Source organism: Aptenodytes forsteri, unplaced genomic scaffold (assembly GCF_000699145.1).
Source record: "Aptenodytes forsteri isolate BGI_AS27 unplaced genomic scaffold, ASM69914v1 Scaffold321, whole genome shotgun sequence".
Classification (NCBI taxonomy): domain Eukaryota; kingdom Metazoa; phylum Chordata; class Aves; order Sphenisciformes; family Spheniscidae; genus Aptenodytes; species Aptenodytes forsteri.
The window spans coordinates 1,116,844-1,135,077 of NW_008795030.1; the positions used below are offsets into that span (position 1 = coordinate 1,116,844).

The window sequence follows — 18,234 nt, forward strand, 5'->3', positions numbered from 1 at the left end:
CAGGAAAAGGGACTCCTGTTTTACTTCGTGAGTCGCTGCTCATCATGTGCTCACAACTCACTGAACAGAGAGCGAGCGTAGCAGCAAGTGATCTGGGGCCTTGAAATTGGGGATCTGTCTCATTAAAAAGCATCTAATTGCCAGCGGTGGCATTTATTAAAGGGGGCTCACAATATGCCTTCAGAATTGCGGTAAAGACTGGAAACGTTAGCAGTTGCAGACCTCGGTTTTCTCCTCGGTAGGTTAGGATAACCCCTCCTCAAGCCAGTGAGACCAGGGTCAGCTCATACGTGTCTCGTAGAGGAACAACTTCTCATCTGGGTTTCCTGCCCTGACCAGAAGCGATCATTTGCGTGCATCCACAAACACATGCACGCAGCCAGCTCGCTCTTTCATGGGAAGTAACCGATTTCTGTCGCTGCACGCCCAGTCTGCATTTAGCAGTCCGCTGTGCAGAAAAGGGAGCTGGTGAAAGAGGCAGACGGTTAGATAGACCTTATTAATCCAATACAAGCTTTTTTTTACCTTTAGTTGCTGCTTCCACTTGGTGTCACAAACGCCACGACTACTGGGGGCTTCCCCGCAGGCTGAGACGCCGAGCTGACCGAGGAAGGCGGGCTGCGGGTGTGCCGATGGCACAGCAGAAAAATCCCGCTGTAAGCCCACATTTCTCTACCTTTTTTAAAAAAACCAGAGCTGGGGGTTGGTGTGGAGAAGACGTGTGAAAATTACAAGTAGTTTGGTGGGTGGGGAAAAAAGCGACTTTTAACAAATAACGATTTTCCTACTGCTTACGGCAGCAGAGGACGCGGCGGGGCCTGGGGATCAAACACGGCTCTAGTCTAGACATAGCTGCAATCCCCGCCTGCCTCAGAAGTTCGCGCAGCAGAGGCTGAGGAGAACTTAGCATATTGTTTCCCTAATATGATTAAAATGCAGCTCCCTGTCCTGGGGTACTGACAAATCCTCAAATCTACAGGCCTTCAAAACCACGTTGCCGTCGCCACTGCTGAAGAAGTAATTCACTTTGCAAACGCGGCAGCGGCGACAGGCGATGCTCACAGATCCCAACTAACGGAGGTTTCTTTAACTGAAGTTTGAACTCAGCCCTCCTTGTGATTCTGTAATTTGAATATCATTTTCACAAACCTTGCAAGATGCAGATGAATGAGAGATTCCTGGCTTTGAGTCAAATGCTGCAGTAATTAAATGTTTATAAAACACTTTACGCATGCGAAGTGCTATTATCATAGACAAGAAACCAATAGACTATGGCAGATTGGAGCCGGATTTTGAGGCACACCAGTGAACACAGCTCGTTTCTCCTGCTACATCCCTCTTTTAGAGATGCTAACGGAGGTTTATGGAGAACGTTACCAGGTTCCTTTTATTACAACCAGAATAAGTCAAACCAGAATTGCTTTCTTTCAGTGAACATGTGCAATTCAAAAGTTTTTCCCTCTGTAATAAATATCCAAGTAGAGGGCCAGCTTGCTGTTTATCTCTACCCCTAGGGAAACGAGAAATTGCTGCTACTTCTGATCTCTCACATAAAACTGAAGAGGTTCCACCTGTTACAGGTTTCTAACACCATCTGCTGTTTAAAAATAAGACAGCATTTGAGCTAAGCAGCGCACGAGGGTTTGTACTTGTTTGATAAACCAGAAGTGACACCAGCTAATCTAGAAGGTTTCTGTAACTGGCACGTTTCACTTTTGTTCTTTCACGCCCTGAACGTATTTCGACCTGATCTTAATTATGAACTGAATTATTTCTTTGCCACAAGACCCGGAAAGCCAACGGGCAGCAGCTGAGAGCCAGGTCCACACCACAAAACTTAAATCTTCATCCGCAGTCGCGGGACCCCCATCCATCTTTTCAGTACTGAAGCAGATTTTGAAGCGGTGTCGTTCCACTCCAAAGCTTGGCCCAGAGAACCTACTTAAGAACTTTCCTTAGGAGAGAGCCATAGACTTCACGGGGTATGAGGAACTCAAAGAAAATCGTTCTTTCCGTTAAAAATAAGATTATTTACCTTCTGCTGTCTCACACTGCTGCCTGTATGACAGGATAAATACTCTAACCAAGGATTCTTTTACTGCTTCCTCATTGAACGTGATACAAACTTTTGTCCCAGGAAAAACAACCGAGCCCTGGCGTTCATTACACGTAGAAATCGAAGGACTCGCCACCAATGCTCATAGGTTTTGTTGCACGTGTTAAAAAGCAGGGAGGAATTCTTAACAATGACAACAATTTTTCTAAGGAAAAAAAAAAGCGTCTTCTCCAAACGGGTCCCTACGGCGCCCAGCCATTCACCCCGAGACAATGCAGCGGTTTTATCGCCGCAGGTTTCAACAGAAAAGCACCCAAAATCTTCAAGTCTAATACCAAACAGAGGATGCAGCTATGCGATCCTTCTCTAGTCGTATCACGTCAGCCCGTTTACAGCATCACCCTCCATATTTAACATTTATAACCCCCTCCACACACAGCATTTAAAGAGTCAGTGGCTCCTTTTGTAAGCGATCAGCTTCTTACCCCAGCACTTTACATGCACTTCGTGACAAAAGGGACCTTTTACATGTCAATTTATTTTCAGACAAGCATATCTGAAAGGGAGTTTCTCTCCAGAGTAGAATTAGTATTAATGGCAGGTGTTCCAGTGTAACACAAAAGGAGGAAGGCAGCAAGTTAGCTGAGCTTAAGTAGTAAGACAGCTTGATGTTTTAATAACCGGAGGCAAGAACGTGGAGTGGCAGCGGACCTCCAGCTTTCATAGCATGAATGAAGGTTTTATTCAGAGCCCCCTATGTACTCGCAAAAGAAGACCTTGAAATATTTTAAATGTTCTCTCTGCGTTAAAAGAGGGATTAAATTGTTGAATATTACATGAAAGCGCAGCGTCCGCCCCCCCCCACACACACACTTGCGGTCACCGAGTATTTCCGAACCCTCCGCGTTCTTGGGAAGGCGGCAGTGGCTGCCACGAGGAGGTGGTGGCACCCAGGAGGCCACCGGCTGCACACACAGTTCACTGTCCACAAATGGCAAAAGACGCAGGAAAAGGAATTACGTGAACTAACGTGAAGGTGGGGACTTGAAGAGGGTATTTGCATTAGTCGGACGGAAAGTTAACAAGCAGATTTGGTTGCTCAGTGAAGTTTCACTAAGAAAAACAAAGAAAGAGATGACCGCTGAGAAAGTTACTGGCCTTCAGTTTTAAAGACAGCCTAAATAACCATGATGGGAATATTTTTCAGGCCAAAACACATTTATTTATGCTCCGGTTGATTTGACAGAGGTCAGTGCCACATCATTAAGAGGAAGGCACGACTATGTTACACAGTGGGAAAAGGAAAACAGCCTCTCAGCTGGGTCGACCTCTTTTACAACAGAAAACGGTGCTGATTTACACCCCAAAATAGGAAAGTTTAACCTTTCTTATACAGAAGCTGTATTATATAAAGAGAGCTGCTCAATATTATTTTCAGGCTCCTTGTATATGGATTAACACGCTATTTCCACACAGGTTAATTCCAAGTAGACTCAGCTATTAGAGGCTGGATTCCGGGATTTCTGCTCCCTTGAGCTTTCATATAGACGTACAGGACAAAATCTTAAAGGTCAAGCCGGCTACGAAACACCTGAAATAACACAAGCAGTTTTCCTTGTAAAGATTTCCTTATGTATGAAAGTTAAATACATTTTTGTCCCTTTTCAAATCAAGACAAAGGTAAGCTGTATATCCTCTTTGTCCCAAGTTAAAGCTTGGGAGAGTTAAAGACCTCAAACGCTTGTGAGAGCGGATCATTTGGTCTTCTCTAAGACACCTACTGGCTCCCCCCAACAGGCATTAGAGACCCAGCCTGACCCAGGCCCAACTTTCACCTGAAATAATGCAATTTCAGTTAAGATGACGGCAGTTGGTCCCAACTCTATTTTGGCAAAGGTTTAATACTGTCAGGACAAAACCAGAAAGGGAAGGAGGGGGCCCACCCGACCCGTTACAAACACCTACGGCTCTCATACACAGAAAGATCAACAAGTCCGTTTTTATTGAGGACTGGAATTAAAAAAGTAACAGCACTTGGTTGATTTGGATCTAAAAATCAAGACTTGTTTTTACTTATGGAAGGATCACTCAAAACAACTTGGTTAAAAGCACCCCAGAAAGCAAGGCGTAGCCCTTCGTGTTCACTCTGTTCTCCAAAGTGACGGAGGTCCCAGAAGCTACAGCTGCACCAAACACAAAGTTCCTCTGATTGAAGACCCCAGCGAGGCGGAGGGGTTTGACGCGCCGGGTGTCATCCCATGGCCAGGCAGAGTCCGCAGCAACCGCGGGCTGCTCTCCCTGTGCCCACAGAGCTCTGCACCCGGTTGTCCTACGCATCTTCGAGTTGTCACTAGTTGGCCTCACACCAGCACCATTACAGGGAGGATTAAGCAAAGGTTGTAATGTTTTTCCTGACTGATACTTGAAAACATTTACAATTTCATACAAACAAGCCAGCTACCATCCAAGCAGGGCGAAGGTTTGGTTTAAGACCCATCCTGAGGGTCCGTACTGTTGAGAGGTTCACAGTGAGGGGCGACCACCACCAACACGTCCAACCCCATCCACCGTTTCAGGCCCCACCCTTTCCGACGTAGGAAATATTCTGAAAAACCGTCAAAGTGTCTGCTTCAATCCCGACAGCGCCCAACGGGACTGACCCCAACACCAGAAAGAAGCTCTTTAAAATTAGTTGTTTCAGTTACCTAAAATTTGCACACCTTTTCACCGGCGCGAGAGCTACTGCACAGCGGTAGGAAACATAAGGCAGGTTCATTGGCACCAATGCAAACACCGTGCCAGAGGAGAAAGCAAGTATTTTTAAGGAAGGCATTTTGCGTGGTGGAGCGTCCCCCTCCCCAGCTATCAGCGAAACATTAAATCCAGTTCTGCTGGGGGTCGGTGGCGAAACCAGCGAGGAGATCCAGTGTGCACTGGCACTGGCCTCCTCCTCTCAGCGGCACTGGACACTAGGGCAGTACTTGGAATAAATATAGAAAAAAATCGTGACTATTTCAGCTTCTCACTGGCTGCTCCAGGGAGTAAAACAGGACCTGCCTGGGTGAGGGTAGAGGAGGAGAGCGCTGCACATCTCAGAGAAATTTTTTTTATGGAATTCTCCGTTTTAGAGTCAGCTGGGACTAAGGAAAAGGGAAAAGCAAAAAAGAAAGTTTCCCCTCTCGTTATACGATCAGCCAAAAGCAGCGGAAATTCACGTGAGAACCTTTGCTGGCTTCAATCGCATCCTTGAGCACGTGAGTGTTTGCAGTCCCCGTGGCTCTCCTGCTCCTCCCGAGAAACAGCCACCACCGAACCAGGGAGCTCCAGCAATTCCCTGCAAGTCAGAATGGGACGGGAATTTATGTCTAGCACGGTTTGCCTCCAAGTGTTCCTTTCTACTAGCACTAAAATGTCCTGAGAATAAGAAGTTCCCCTCTGCAGCCTGCAGCCTGCCCCCGTTCCTGTTGACTACTGCCTCATTCCATAGCTGGTTCTAATTACTTCCCACTGCAAAGTGAGGTATTGCACCTGAGAGAAGGTGGCATAATCTGCAGCCCTACTGCAGTACTGCTGGTTTTCCCATCACAGGGCCAGATGAAAAAGCTTTGCAGGTCTCCCAAAAGGCAGGCAAAAATCATTATCCCCGTACGACGTGGGGAAACGACCGGGGTCGCTTATCCTGCAGCTAAAAGTCAGTCAGTAAAAAAACATCAACTGAATGACACATTTATTGTACAATTCAGAAGGAAACCCTGAGTTACCAGCTGTAGAACAAAGTTAAATTAAAAAAAAAGGATGGTTTGTTTCATAGGTTCCTGCTGAAGGAAAGGAAAACCAAAAATGGTGAAAGCAGCAGCCAGAGCCAGCCCAAAGCCTCCGCCTTGCCGAGGCGAAGGTTCCTTTGTCATCTCAAACTGCGCGGGTGACAAACTCCCCAGGGAGTGATGGGGAGAACACGAAGATGGGAGGGCAGAGGGAAGGAATGAGACAAACCTAGCAGGTATTCTGGACAGCCGAGCGTCTAAGGGGGTGTTCAGAAAACCCGTGGTTTATTTTGTTCAGAGAACTGCCGTCTGGGCTGGGGGAGGGCCGGAGAGAGGAAAAAACGGAGTCTGAAAAATCAACCCTACACTCGAACACACATGCACAAAAAGTGAAGCGAAGGGGATGGGAGAGAAGTCCTTTACAAACACAAGTGCTGCTGGCTAGGAGTCTGCGGGGTTGGCTTTGGGAAGGGCATCCAAAGGTTCAAGGGAGGAAAAACCCCAAAGCCTAAACCCCAAACGTTACGCAGTCTTCCAGCTGCAATGGCCTTGGAGAGGATCAATGCTGAGAAATGATGTAGCTACACCAAATATCTGGCCCTACACAGGAAAGGGTGAATCAGAGCTGCTTTTTAGTGCCACTTGACATCAGTTATACATTCTAGTTCTCATATACACAGAGGGGTGTCTTTAAAAATCGACAATTTACACTTCAAAAAAGTTTTACAGTGAAGTTCTCTCAGCAAAGATCAGTCCACACAGGGAGGAGCCAGTCTTTCAGAAACAGAAAGGCACTTGGCCTTTTGAGAAGAAGTCCTCGAGGGAGCTCCTGTGCAGGCATTGACCGCCCGATCTCCTGCCCCCCCGTCTTCAGTAGGTGTGCAAAGTCTGGTGTGACTGCACCGCACCGTGCAGCTGCAGACCGCCCCAGCTTCACAGTGTGGTGGAAGGAAGTTTCTTCACCCGCCTCTGTGCCAGAATGGAGGATTCGATGGGCTTCAGCTGGGGGCTTGGCTTGGAGCTGTTCAGTGCAGAGTACGTGGCAGCCATCGCCCCCTTGGAGAGAAGGCACGAGAAGTCATTTAGATGTAGAAGAGGTATTTCAGACTCACGGCTTTACAAGATGAGGGACCAGAGTAGCCAGACCCACAAACAAAGCCAGAAGGACTTTCTTTTTTCTTTTAAATCTCCCTCCCGTACTGACACGCAGGCTTTCCTGCCAAAAAACCAGCTTGCCTTGTATTGCCTCCCCTGGCCCACACCTCTCCAACCTTCCATCCTGCCTTGCCCACACCACCATCACCCCACCCGGGCCGCTGCTTTCCAAAGAGCCCAAGGTACGTGAGGAACCAGCTGAAGGCCCAGCCCAGACTTTGCACCTTTACAAGCTGAACGTCCTGGTGATTCAGTTGGCTCTGGGGTAAGCTGTCCTTCTGGGTTATCCACGGATGCTGCAGGACCTGCTTGGCTGTTAGGCGCTGGTGAGGATCTACGTGAAGCATCTTTGATACCAGATCCTAAGGGCATCGTTTGGAAAGTTAGACTTTAGAAGACTTCATACTTTAAAACACAAAAGTCCACCCCCAAATTGGGATTTAAATTCAGAGGCCAAGTTTAAAGTCCCCAGACATCAATCTCCTTTTGTATAAAATATGTTTTCGGTAGGCCTGGGAGGTGTAACACAGCAGCAAACCCCGCATGGGTCAAGCACGAGGTTGGCGTTGCACGCAAATATTCACAGCCAGAGCTAAAACGAAGCAGGGAGAGGCACGCTGCTGAGCTGCTACGGGGGAGATACGCACGGGGTAGGAGCTACACTGCTGGTTTTCTCCTCCCTCTTCTGCCCTCCCTCCCCAACCTGCTTTAAACTTGCCTCACGGCAACTGGCCGTGCTTGACCTCAACCCTTTAATGTAACGCAGATGAATATCAAACCGTACCTTGGCCATGTCAGAAATAGTGTCCCAATTGCCCCCGCCGACGGAGAACTTCCCCCCGCCTATCCGGGTCAGGATCTCTTCTGGAGTGTCACTGGGACCGTTTGCAAACGGAGTGCAGCTGGGGAGAGAAGAGAGAGCATTTGATTTACTGTCCTGTAACCCAGCCAGGGACCGCCTCCAGGTAGCAGCAACCGACGAGGAGGGGGTCCAGCTGCCACCGCAGAGCACGTCTGAGAGCAAGGTGGTCACAGCCCCAGCTGTTGCCTTCCAGACAGAGGCGCTTACCCTGCGAGCATCGTATACAGGAGAACTCCCAGGCTCCAGATGTCGCAGCCCTCGTCGTAGCCTTGGCGTTTTAGTACCTGAACAGAATAAGCAAAGGAAAAAAAAGCGTGTTCGGTTCTTCTTGTTGAGCTCACTTCAGCTTGTGAAGAGCGGCTTCACCCCTGGGTGCAGTCTGGATGCGAAGCTCCTAGAGCCCTACTGAACAGCAAAGTCTTGGACTAAAGATCAGGGATTCGAATCAGATTTCGGTTTCATGGAAGAGAGGAACCCCCCAGGCACATCAAAACGACAAGTGAGAAAGAAGCCATGTTCCAGTGCGGTGACACTGCACGCATGCTGCATTGCGTGCCTGCTCTTTTTCTTTCTTCTGCGCCAAGACAACCGAGTGGAAAATCATCCCACCTCTTTTAACAGGTCAGTTAATCAGGAAGGGAAGCAGCCTAGAAAATCACTGGGATTTTCAGGGAGTCTCAGTACCCTAAGCAGATCCCCTCATAAGGACAGTACAAGCTGGAGGACCGTACTTGAGATCCCCTGCTTGTTCATTACGACAAGTGGTATTTCTGTAGTTACTTCTTCCAGGACGGAGTATGCCAGAGCAGGCTGGAGTTCGGAACAGGGCAGACCTACCTGTGCCGAGTGAGAGCACAGGCTAGGGGAGGGACGTGAGAGCTACCGAAGGGTCTCGGGTCAGTAAGGTGCTTACCTCGGGTGCCACAAAGTTTGCTGTGTAACAGGGAGTCATGAGAAGGCCATTCTCAGCCCTCAGCTGCTTGGCAAAGCCGAAGTCACAAATGCGAATGCTTTCGGGGTTTCCTGACTCATCCACGTAGAGAATATTGCTGGGTTTCAAGTCCCTGTGAACCACCTGTGGAGCAAAGAAAGTGCCATTCTCATACCCCTGGAAGACAAAGGGCTGAAGCTGCATCAGGACACTCAACCCCTGCCCTGGCCCCACATCTGGCTTGCCAAGACAGCAACACCAGTAAGAAATAATAGTCCTGACAGGCACAGTTACTCCCCGGAGGAGAGGGAGCCTACTGCAATGCCAGACAGCTTCCCAGGAAAACAGACGTAACCATACTCACCCCTTGGGAATGCAGATACTCCACCGTTTTACAGATCGTGTGCAGGACCGAACTGGCTTCCCTCTCTGAGAAAAATTTCTGCCTGAGGATTTTATCCAGCAGCTCCCCTCCCCTCATCAGCTCAGTCACCAGATACACGTACTTCCCATCATCATACACCTACCAAAGCAAGTATGGAGGGGTTAACCAAAAAGCGCTTCCGGAGCTTCCCTTTTGTACTTCTACCACCAAGGAGCAGACAGAAATCAGCAACGCAGAGGTGGGGCTGGGGATGCTTCCCCACCCCAGAGCGATACATTGAGCAGGGCCATTGGGTTGCCCGTGCTGGAGCTGCATTGTTCCCCCCCCCAGACCAGTCTGCACTTCCTAAACCAAAATACAGGAGAAGTCATTCAAGTTACACTCACATCTTTCAAGGTGATGATGTTGGGATGCTGTCCATATCGCAGGAGGATTTCTATTTCCTCAGAAGGGTCTCGCTTGCTCTTGTCAATAACCTGCAAGAGTATGGATAAGCATTAGCCACAACGGGGTGGGAAAGGGGCCAAGACAAAGCAAACAAGCTGAGTGTTTGGAGCCCTGCAGAGATCCTGCACCATAGCCGTTCCCTGTCCCTGCCCTCTTTAGCAATAAGCTCTAGAAATCCCCTCGCTGCTTCACCGGTTCTGCGTCCCCAAACCCCAACGTTTTATGTCTGGCTTATTTGTTAAGAGCTGACATAGCCACGGCAAACTTTGCAAAGAAAGGTGAGATACTGTCCTCCCCCTGACAGAGGAGAACACTGCTTCCCCGCTATTCCTACATAAGAAAGCTTGTGCAGTTATGTGCACGGCAGCACAGAAATTGTCCATTTAGGCCCTACGCAAGCAGGGAAAGCGATTTCATTCCTGGATGTTATTTTGGTCATTGTGGGGACGAACAGAAATCTAACGGGGGAGTTCAGTTCACATGGCAAATCTCAGACCTTGACTGCGTATTCCATGTTGGTTGCTTTATGAATGCAGCGTTTACACACTGAGTAGGAGCCGACGCCGATTGCCTCCTTCACCACGTAGCCGTCGTTGAACTGGACATTCTTGCCGTGCAGCTGCTGCAAGAGGAGAGCGGAGAGTTGATGAGCTGGGAGGGTTCAGGGAAAGGTTTGTGCAACGTGATGAGTTAACTGCAACACAGAGCGAGCTGACAGACTGCTGTCTGCTACATCCCACAGCTTCTCCTCCCGGCTGGGGAGAGGGAGGAGAGGAGAACAAGGCAGATATAGGCCAGTGGGCTAACACTATCTGCACCTAGCATGGTGCATTTCGGTGGCACCTTTCAACCCACGGGCATTTACACGCACTTCCCGCTAGCCCGGGTCCACCTGGGGAGAGGAAAGCAAAGAGACTCGCATTGCCCTGCCAACCTTTGCACGTGACAGTCAATAGACGTGAAGGAACAACAGGATGCAAGAATTCAAAACAGAACGGCACTGCCTCAGGCTTCCCGTTAGCTCTGCTCCAGATGGTACAGAGGTCCCGCAGACCCACTCCGGAGTATTACTGCAGCTTCAAACAGTTGTTCCTCTGTCCCCACTTCTTACCTGTACCACCGAATGTAGAGGCGACTGGGCAGGTTTCACCTTGCCGTCTTCCATCAATCCGGTCGCCACAAAACTGAAGCCTCGGAAGAGCTGATGGGCCCCAGCGCTAGGGGGGATGCCTGGGGAATCTGCAACAGGAGTCGAGAGACAACTAGAAGAGGGCTAGCCCTGCGGAAGCAGAAGCCTTCCCCTTGCTCCCCAGGAGCTGTGGCTCCTCTTTAGTTTATTCAAGACAAGAGCCACACCACGCAGCACCGACCTTACCCCTAACACCCCACATATCTATGGCTGGGCCACCTCCTCAGTCCTGCAACCGTCTGGAGCTGGCAGGACTAGCAGGAGGCAAACCTCGCCCTGCTGGCACCGGCAAACCGGTATTAAGCCATACAGTATCATTTCACGCAGGAAACTTTGGCTTTGCGTGAATTCATACAAACCTTTTGGTGTACGCGATGTAAATTCTGTGTCAAAATAAAAGGTGTCATCTGGCTGGCCTACTGCAGGCTTGAACGGTGGTTTGATTTCCCTGCGGTACAGCTTCTGCAAAACAGAGACAGCTCAAAAGTGCTCCGACAGGTCAACGCTCTCGCACACGAGAGAGCTTGCTAGGAATGAGAGGCCAAGAAGAGATTTTGTGAAACTGGAAACAGCTCTGTGGCTTAGCATTTAACTACAGCTCAGCAGTCTGAGGGAAGACTTCTTGGCCAGTGGGGTGCTTTTGAGTCAGTTTGTGGAGAAATACTACAAGTTCTACCATATATTAAATCAAGAAAAAAAAAAAGTGTTCTATATGTAATCTAGCCCCACTCCAGAAGCAATATCTATAAAGTGTTGACCTCGCCAGGCTCTTCCACCTCCTCCTAACTCCCATCTGGGCTTTGCTGACACAGAGCTGCCCAGGGGCAGCCGGAGGAGATGCCCTAGGAGGACATTCGTATCCCAGCACTCCCGCAAGCATCCTTTTTAAATTGCTTCTTGAAGGAAACATTTGAAATAAGCTTTACTAGCATTGCTGGAGGTTCAGTCCAGCAGCTTGCTGGGTGCCTCGAAAGCAGTAAACGACCGATCTTCAAAATCCCTTACCAAGTAAGGGAAAACAGGGGAGAACCAAAATTACATGGTAAAGCAGGGAGTTGGCCAGAAGCAACTGGGAAACGCCGGTTCAGTTATCGCCCTGCTTCTCTGTACAAAACAAGGTATTTCCTCGCCAGAACTGTTTCCCCGAGTCCTTCCCACTTTGTGCAAGACAACCCTTGTTGCGCCAAACCCCAATTAAAACCTGCACTTTACCGTTGAGAGATGAGTAAACTCAAACCAAAGTGAGATCATGGGCAACTCAGGTATGAAACAGTTATTCACGTGACAAACAGAATTTTAGTTTCGGGAAGGATTATTGGAACAGATGGAAACAGGGACTGGTAGCTCTCCCATAGCTGGTTCAGTCTGCAAGCATCATGACGGTGCTATTACTGCAGCCAGCAGAACTGCATCACCGGTGCGGGGTGGTGTAGAAGTTTGCTCTTGTATTACTGATACTCACATTCCAGTCGATGGTAGAGTAGAAAGGATGGCGCTTGATCTCTTCCGCCCCGTCTGGTCCAGAACCTGAAAGGTGCACCCGTGGAGTGCGTTGCGTTAAACCACCGACAAAACGAAGGCTACCATGTATGCGACACAGCCAGGTATTATGGGGAACCTGGCTGTAATTAAACGAGCCCATTAACCGAGCACAAGTGTGAACATGCTGCTGACCCACGAGGATGTGAGAGGCCCCGATACAGCATCAGGTGTACTCAGAAACCAAAAAAATATCTTACCTAATCTGTTGGCTGGATTCCTTTTGAAAAGGGCTCGCAGGAGGCTCTGTGCTTCAGAGCTCAGGAACTGCGGCATGCCCAGCTTTGCTCTGGAGAGGAAGTTATGCAATCAGCTGCAGGTTTAAAGAAGTCAACCCACAACCCAACTGCAGCACCTCCACCCCCGAAAGCACAATCATCTGTTTGGCATTTACACTGCACCCTCCGAGCTAACTGTTGATACAAAACCGCTTGCCAAATGCTGCCATTAAGTTGTGAGAACCCCCAAATTGCAACACGCTCGGAGAAAGAGCAGAAGCTCGCCCCCTGTACATACATGAAAGAGAAACTCCTCTTACTTGAGGATGAGGGTCATGGTCTCCTTACGATCCTTCCCCTGGAAGGGCAGCGAGCCGGTGAGCATTTCAAACTGGGAGGGAAAGAGAAGAAGGGGAGGTCACACGTCTGAGCAAGTCTGAGGGTTGCACAGATCCCACCGCACCTTCATCTGGGAGCTCGCCAAAGCTAGCGAAAAGCTTGCGAGCGATCAAAAGCCTAGCTCTACAAAAGATCGCAGACATCATACTTTCTCAGAAGGAGCTTGGTTCTCGAGGTCTGCAGCGGGAACATGTTCAAACCCGCGCCTGCTCCTGCGGGAGCCCCCGGATTCAGCACCCGCCAGATGGTGGCACCAGATCTGCACAGACACTGACATCCCAGTGCCGGGGCCGACACAGACACCCCCACGCACCCCACGCTGCGCACCCAGACACCGACATCCCAGTGCTGGGGCCGACACGGACACCCCCACGCACCCCACGCTGCGCACCCCACGCTCCACACCCCAGCGCTCGCTGGGACAACAGCCTCAGGAGCTCTGCCTCCCCCGAGAAACACGCGTTCCTGGCTGGATGCCGGGACGGCCCGTTACAGAGCCCTTTCAGGGAGCTTGGAGAACATCCCCAGGTCAGCACATCTGCTAGACGTGCAGAATCACGTAAGGGTGTTTCAGAGCTACCGCTGGCGCAGCTGCTAAGCCAGGCCTCCAAACACGCTGGCTGGGTACATACCATTAACACCCCGTACGACCACCAGTCAGCACTGTGGGAGTGGCCCTGGCGATTCACAACTTCGGGTGCCATATATTCCACCGTCCCACAGAAGGAATAGGCTTTCTTCTCGTGGTCTATAGCCTCCTTACTCAAGCCAAAATCTACACGAGAGAAAAACCGTCAGCATGCACCCACGTGCCCTGAGCAATGACACAGAGCAGAGAGGCCTAAGAGAAGCTCCGTATTTCAAGAACCAACCTTGCCGGAGCACAAGGCTTTTGTGGAGTCCCTTACCTGTGAGTTTGATGTGCCCTTCTTCATCCAAGAGGATGCTACAGCATGAATGGAAAAAAACAAGTTGTTACTGTCTGCAACAAAGGCTGGTGAGAACAAGCACACACAGCAGAGGCTGGTCTGAGATGCTCCCAGAATCCAGAGGAGAAAGTTATCTGTCCCTTCCCCCAGTGCTTCAAGCTCCATCACCGAGACACGAGTGGGACAAAGAGCAGCTCCCTTCTCTCTACGCCCTCAACTTCACATCGAACGAATGACGCACACAGGTTACACCACCTTTGATCCCCCACATCCCCCAGGTAAGAATAACCAAGTCATGCAGCTGGTATGCGTCTCTGCAGAGGCCCAGCCTGGTGCCTTTTCCCTCCGAAGGCTCTCAATTGCTTAAAGCTGGAGCCCGGAGACTGCCAAGGATTACTGCTCAGACATGTGGTGCACACATGCTGCCTCCGCAGCACTCCTGGCCGTAACTGCTGATCTGAGGAGCAAGAGCCTTGTCGCTTGGCACTGCCGCCTTCCATCTGGCTGGCCTACGGGCATCGTTCAGCTTTGCCTTCGTGGAAGAAGGCTACGCCATTTGCTGACTACAGGCTTGGGACTGAGCTGAAGGACTCGGTTCCCTGCCTCAGCTGTGCCACACGTACTTCTCCGGTTTGAGATCCCTGTATATGATTCCCAGGCTGTGCAAATGATCGAGCCCCAGAGCCAGCTCTGCTAGGTAGAACTTCACGTCCTCCTCGGTGAACATGACCTGCAGGAAGGGAGAGGAAGCGGACAGGCGCTGGGGTTACAACGCCGGCAGCGGGACCACCTCCGCTGCACCCATGCAAGACCTTTCGCATCCATGTTGCTCCCTTCTGCCCTTTCCTACCTAATTTTCCCAGGCTTCGCCCACCATCCTAAAGTATCAGCTAAGCAGCAACACCAAAAAAACAAATGAGGTTGCTAAGCAGCAGATGGGTTTTTAAAACACTCTTCATTTACGTTAACCAGGTTATGTTCCCAGTTGTCTTCACCTGGCACAACTTCTCGTTACCCCTCCCATTCCTTGCCCTCGCCCTGTCCCAGCGAGGCGACACAACCAGCCAACGCTGCAGCAGAACATGGTTCTCGCCTGTTTTCGTTCTTAACGTGATGCTCAGCAGAAGCTGTCTGCGGAGGTGAGACCTGCCTCCTATGCTGCTGCTTTTCTGCCAGAGGACAGGGTTCCTGAGACGTCCTCTCCTGTTGCCGGCTCTGGGCTAGCAGCAAGCTGGAGGTTGTTTCCACCCCTCTCAGAGACTTTGCAAGGATCAGTCGCTTCTCCAGGCAATTAAGCCCAGATGAACCGAGAGCCTCGGCAACCCACCAAGATGCCAGAGCGTACCCACCTCTTTGGAAAGCCGAGTGAAAAGGTCACCTCCTCTGAGGAAATCCAAGATGAGATACAGCTTCCCCTCCGTCTGGAATGCTGAAACACAAGCCAGAGCGGGAATCAGACCCCTCCGCGGAGGGAAGGCTCCATGGTGTTACATTAATCACTTAAATCCCAATGGCTCCAGTTGTGCAGATGCCCTGCGTGGTTACTAGGTTAAACACAGGTAGGGCTAATTATTTGAGGTAAATGAGATAGCCCGTCCATGATGGTGAAATGGGAGCTCACCAGCAGCACTCTGGCACTGCAGAAAATCCTCATTTTACGGGGCGGTTGGTTCCCTTTCAGCCAGTGATGCCCTACTGAAAGGGCCGTTTTCCCGAGAGAGGCACTGGTCACTTTACAGGGAAAGAAGCTGTCCTCGCCTGCCTCAGAGTCAGAGCATTAATTCTCCCAAACTCTGGCTTGACTAGTTAACTCTGCTTTCTCAATTTCTCCTGATTTAATGTTTTAATCCCAAGGATTTGATGTTTAAACCTCTTCTCCCGGTCTATGCTCCCCCATTCAATAGCTAGAGCGGGCATGGGACCAGAGACCTTTCCAGGAAAGGATTAGTGTTAAGGGGATTGTGAAGGCTCCAGAGCAGCGCAGCCATTGAGGGATACAGACTAGTCCAGGCCTCTTCTCCATTTCAGGTATCTCCAGAAGCCTGTTAGGGACCATGAGAGGCTCTCGGCATCCTCCAAGCAGCCTGCTGCCAGATGCCTCATGCTCACCTACCTGCTCATGGCTGGTGTGCCTGTAGTAGCATCTTTCTTTACTGTGCTTAAAAGCAGTCAGTGTCTGTTCGAGCCTGCAGCCCCTCTCCCAGTGTCCCAACTAGCTCCACACTCACCGTAGTGGAGTTTCACCACAAAGGGATGGTTTACATCAGCCAGGATGTCCCTTTCTATCTTTGTCCTTACTCGATCACGCACTGTGGGAAGAGAGAGGAACAGCTCAGACACAGAAAAAGGCACACAGTACCCCGGTGTCAGCCTTGCTCCCAGCCTTAAGCCCTTTAATACCCGGCAGCTTGAGCCAGATCTTTTCCACCCCCAGCACTGCAACAAGGGTTTTTTATATTTGGAGAGAAAAGGAGGCTGTTTGGCTGAGGTAAAGATACTTCTCTTTCACCCAGATCACCAGCAGTGGCTGCTGTGACATTTCCCCAGCGCTCTTTAGGACATGGAGGATAAGAGCATCGCAGTAAAAGTCTCCTACCTTTCAATGTCGCCTTCTTGAGCACTTTCATGGCATAGAGGTGGTTGCTGTCTGGTGGTGTTATTTTTCTCACCAAGAAAACCTGAGGCAGAAGGGCACCACATTAGCCAAGCGCTAAAGATTAGCAGTAGGAGTTGGATGCCTCCCGACGTGGCAAACCTCACGGTAACCCTAAGAAGCAGCTGGCCACAGGACTGGCAAGTAGTACCTCAAGCTCTCCATGTGAAGCCCATGAGGTTTTCAAGGAAAGTGCTGTGTGTAAACTCCTCTCACCCCCTATCTCCAGCCATTACAGCACTCGTGCTTTTATACTGCGCTTTCCTCCTCTCCCGTCTTCCACACCTCTTGTTCACTCCTGCAGTTCCCGTGGGGCTGTGGCTGATGCCGGGGAGCTGTGACCTGAAGCACTGATACTTCAATGTACCGCAAAGCCTCCTGGTGACTTGCTGGTTCGACAGCCAGATCAACCCCTTACGTTCAGGTGCTGCATCCTCTCTGGATTTTTACCTCCTGTCCTTCCCTGATGTCCCAGACTACCTGGTTTTAGGCAGCTTCAAAAAGACATCACATCTTTCGCATAAAGCCACTGTTGCACTTGCCCAGGCAACAGCACGCAGTCCTGTGCAAGCCCCCACTGTTAGCGCTGGTAACTGATTGACGTGAAGTTGATTTAATGCGTGAGCAGATGGTCTGTAAGAGACCTGGATTATTTACCCATTGAAATAGATAAGAGTTACAGGCTACTTCCTTCCCCCTTCACAGAAGGGAAACTGGACCGTAAACAGGGGCCGAAACCAGATGCACACAGCATCATTTCTGAGAAGAGAGGAACATGCCCGAGTCCTCCAAGTCCTCAGTTCCACTGACAGCTTGGCAGCCAGCTAAGAGAGCTGCAGGAGGTCCCTCTGCCCTGCGCAACACCTGCGTTCACAAGCAGGATACTGCTCCTTTCTCCTGACCATCTGAAAAAAGAATTACAGGGGAGCTTTGGAGATACAGGCTGGCCCTTATTGAGAAGGCATGACTACAGTTGCCTTTCAAGTTAGAAGCAACCATTTGCTAAGTGGGCTCATCAGTCAGATTCTCACGATCTGGTGGGCATCAGGAAAGTGGTTTCGTTGGGGGTAGTCCCTTTTGTCATCAAAATAACTCATCTGGCATGACACATAGGAGGAAGTGAACTCACCTTGCCAAAGGAGCCCTGTCCCAGCACCTTCAGGAGCTCAAACTGTGAAGGATCGGCTTTCTCGGAGCCTTCCTTCACATGGTGCGTGATGTTGATTTCTTTCACAACACCTTCGCCCTGAAAAAGAGGGGACACGGTTGACTGGGAATATACTCCTGAACAAGGGAAAGCAAGCCTTATCGGATTAAGGAACAAGGATTGTAGCTACAGACTCACAGGAACCACATCTGAGAGAACCATAAAAGTCGGCGCTTGTCACACATATCTCCTGGCTTCAACATCTGGAATAAATAAGTGATCCGTCGGCTTGCACCAGGCAGCCTTGTTAAATATCCAGCGCTCTCCCCAAAGGCTCCGCTCCTCACACCGCCAGGTGTTGCGTTTCTTTGAACTGCATTTCAGAAGAGTGCTTGAAAAGCACCTTCCTTTTTAAGGCACTGGTGGCAAAAACAGGAGTGTTTATGCCACTAAAAATCCCACAACACAAAAATACGGCTCTGTTGTCAAAACACGGCCAGGGCTGGCAAAAATCAGACATGTTGGAGCCCATCTGCTCAGCAATCTGAGCAACTCTGCAA

The 18,234-nt window shown here is 50.1% G+C and overlaps 1 protein-coding gene across 1 annotated transcript in view; it reads right to left on the reverse strand.

Annotated features, from left to right (window-relative positions):
* Positions 1 to 5,919: 5,919 nt before the first annotated feature.
* The window catches only part of RPS6KA1 (ribosomal protein S6 kinase A1), a 34,741-nt gene continuing 22,426 nt past the window's right edge, over positions 5,920 to 18,234 (reverse strand). The window contains exons 3-22 of the mRNA XM_019471243.1: positions 17,657 to 17,773; positions 16,471 to 16,552; positions 16,103 to 16,183; positions 15,224 to 15,303; positions 14,498 to 14,604; positions 13,854 to 13,891; positions 13,578 to 13,720; positions 12,867 to 12,937; positions 12,529 to 12,617; positions 12,252 to 12,316; positions 11,149 to 11,251; positions 10,712 to 10,839; positions 10,097 to 10,222; positions 9,540 to 9,629; positions 9,133 to 9,291; positions 8,751 to 8,912; positions 8,045 to 8,121; positions 7,760 to 7,877; positions 7,200 to 7,337; positions 5,920 to 6,876 (exon numbers count right to left, since the gene is read on the reverse strand). Of these exons, the coding sequence (XP_019326788.1) occupies positions 6,754 to 6,876; positions 7,200 to 7,337; positions 7,760 to 7,877; positions 8,045 to 8,121; positions 8,751 to 8,912; positions 9,133 to 9,291; positions 9,540 to 9,629; positions 10,097 to 10,222; positions 10,712 to 10,839; positions 11,149 to 11,251; positions 12,252 to 12,316; positions 12,529 to 12,617; positions 12,867 to 12,937; positions 13,578 to 13,720; positions 13,854 to 13,891; positions 14,498 to 14,604; positions 15,224 to 15,303; positions 16,103 to 16,183; positions 16,471 to 16,501 (1,929 nt within the window). The 5' untranslated portion in view covers positions 16,502 to 16,552; positions 17,657 to 17,773 and the 3' untranslated portion in view covers positions 5,920 to 6,753. The remainder of the gene's footprint in view (positions 6,877 to 7,199; positions 7,338 to 7,759; positions 7,878 to 8,044; positions 8,122 to 8,750; positions 8,913 to 9,132; positions 9,292 to 9,539; positions 9,630 to 10,096; positions 10,223 to 10,711; positions 10,840 to 11,148; positions 11,252 to 12,251; positions 12,317 to 12,528; positions 12,618 to 12,866; positions 12,938 to 13,577; positions 13,721 to 13,853; positions 13,892 to 14,497; positions 14,605 to 15,223; positions 15,304 to 16,102; positions 16,184 to 16,470; positions 16,553 to 17,656; positions 17,774 to 18,234) is intronic.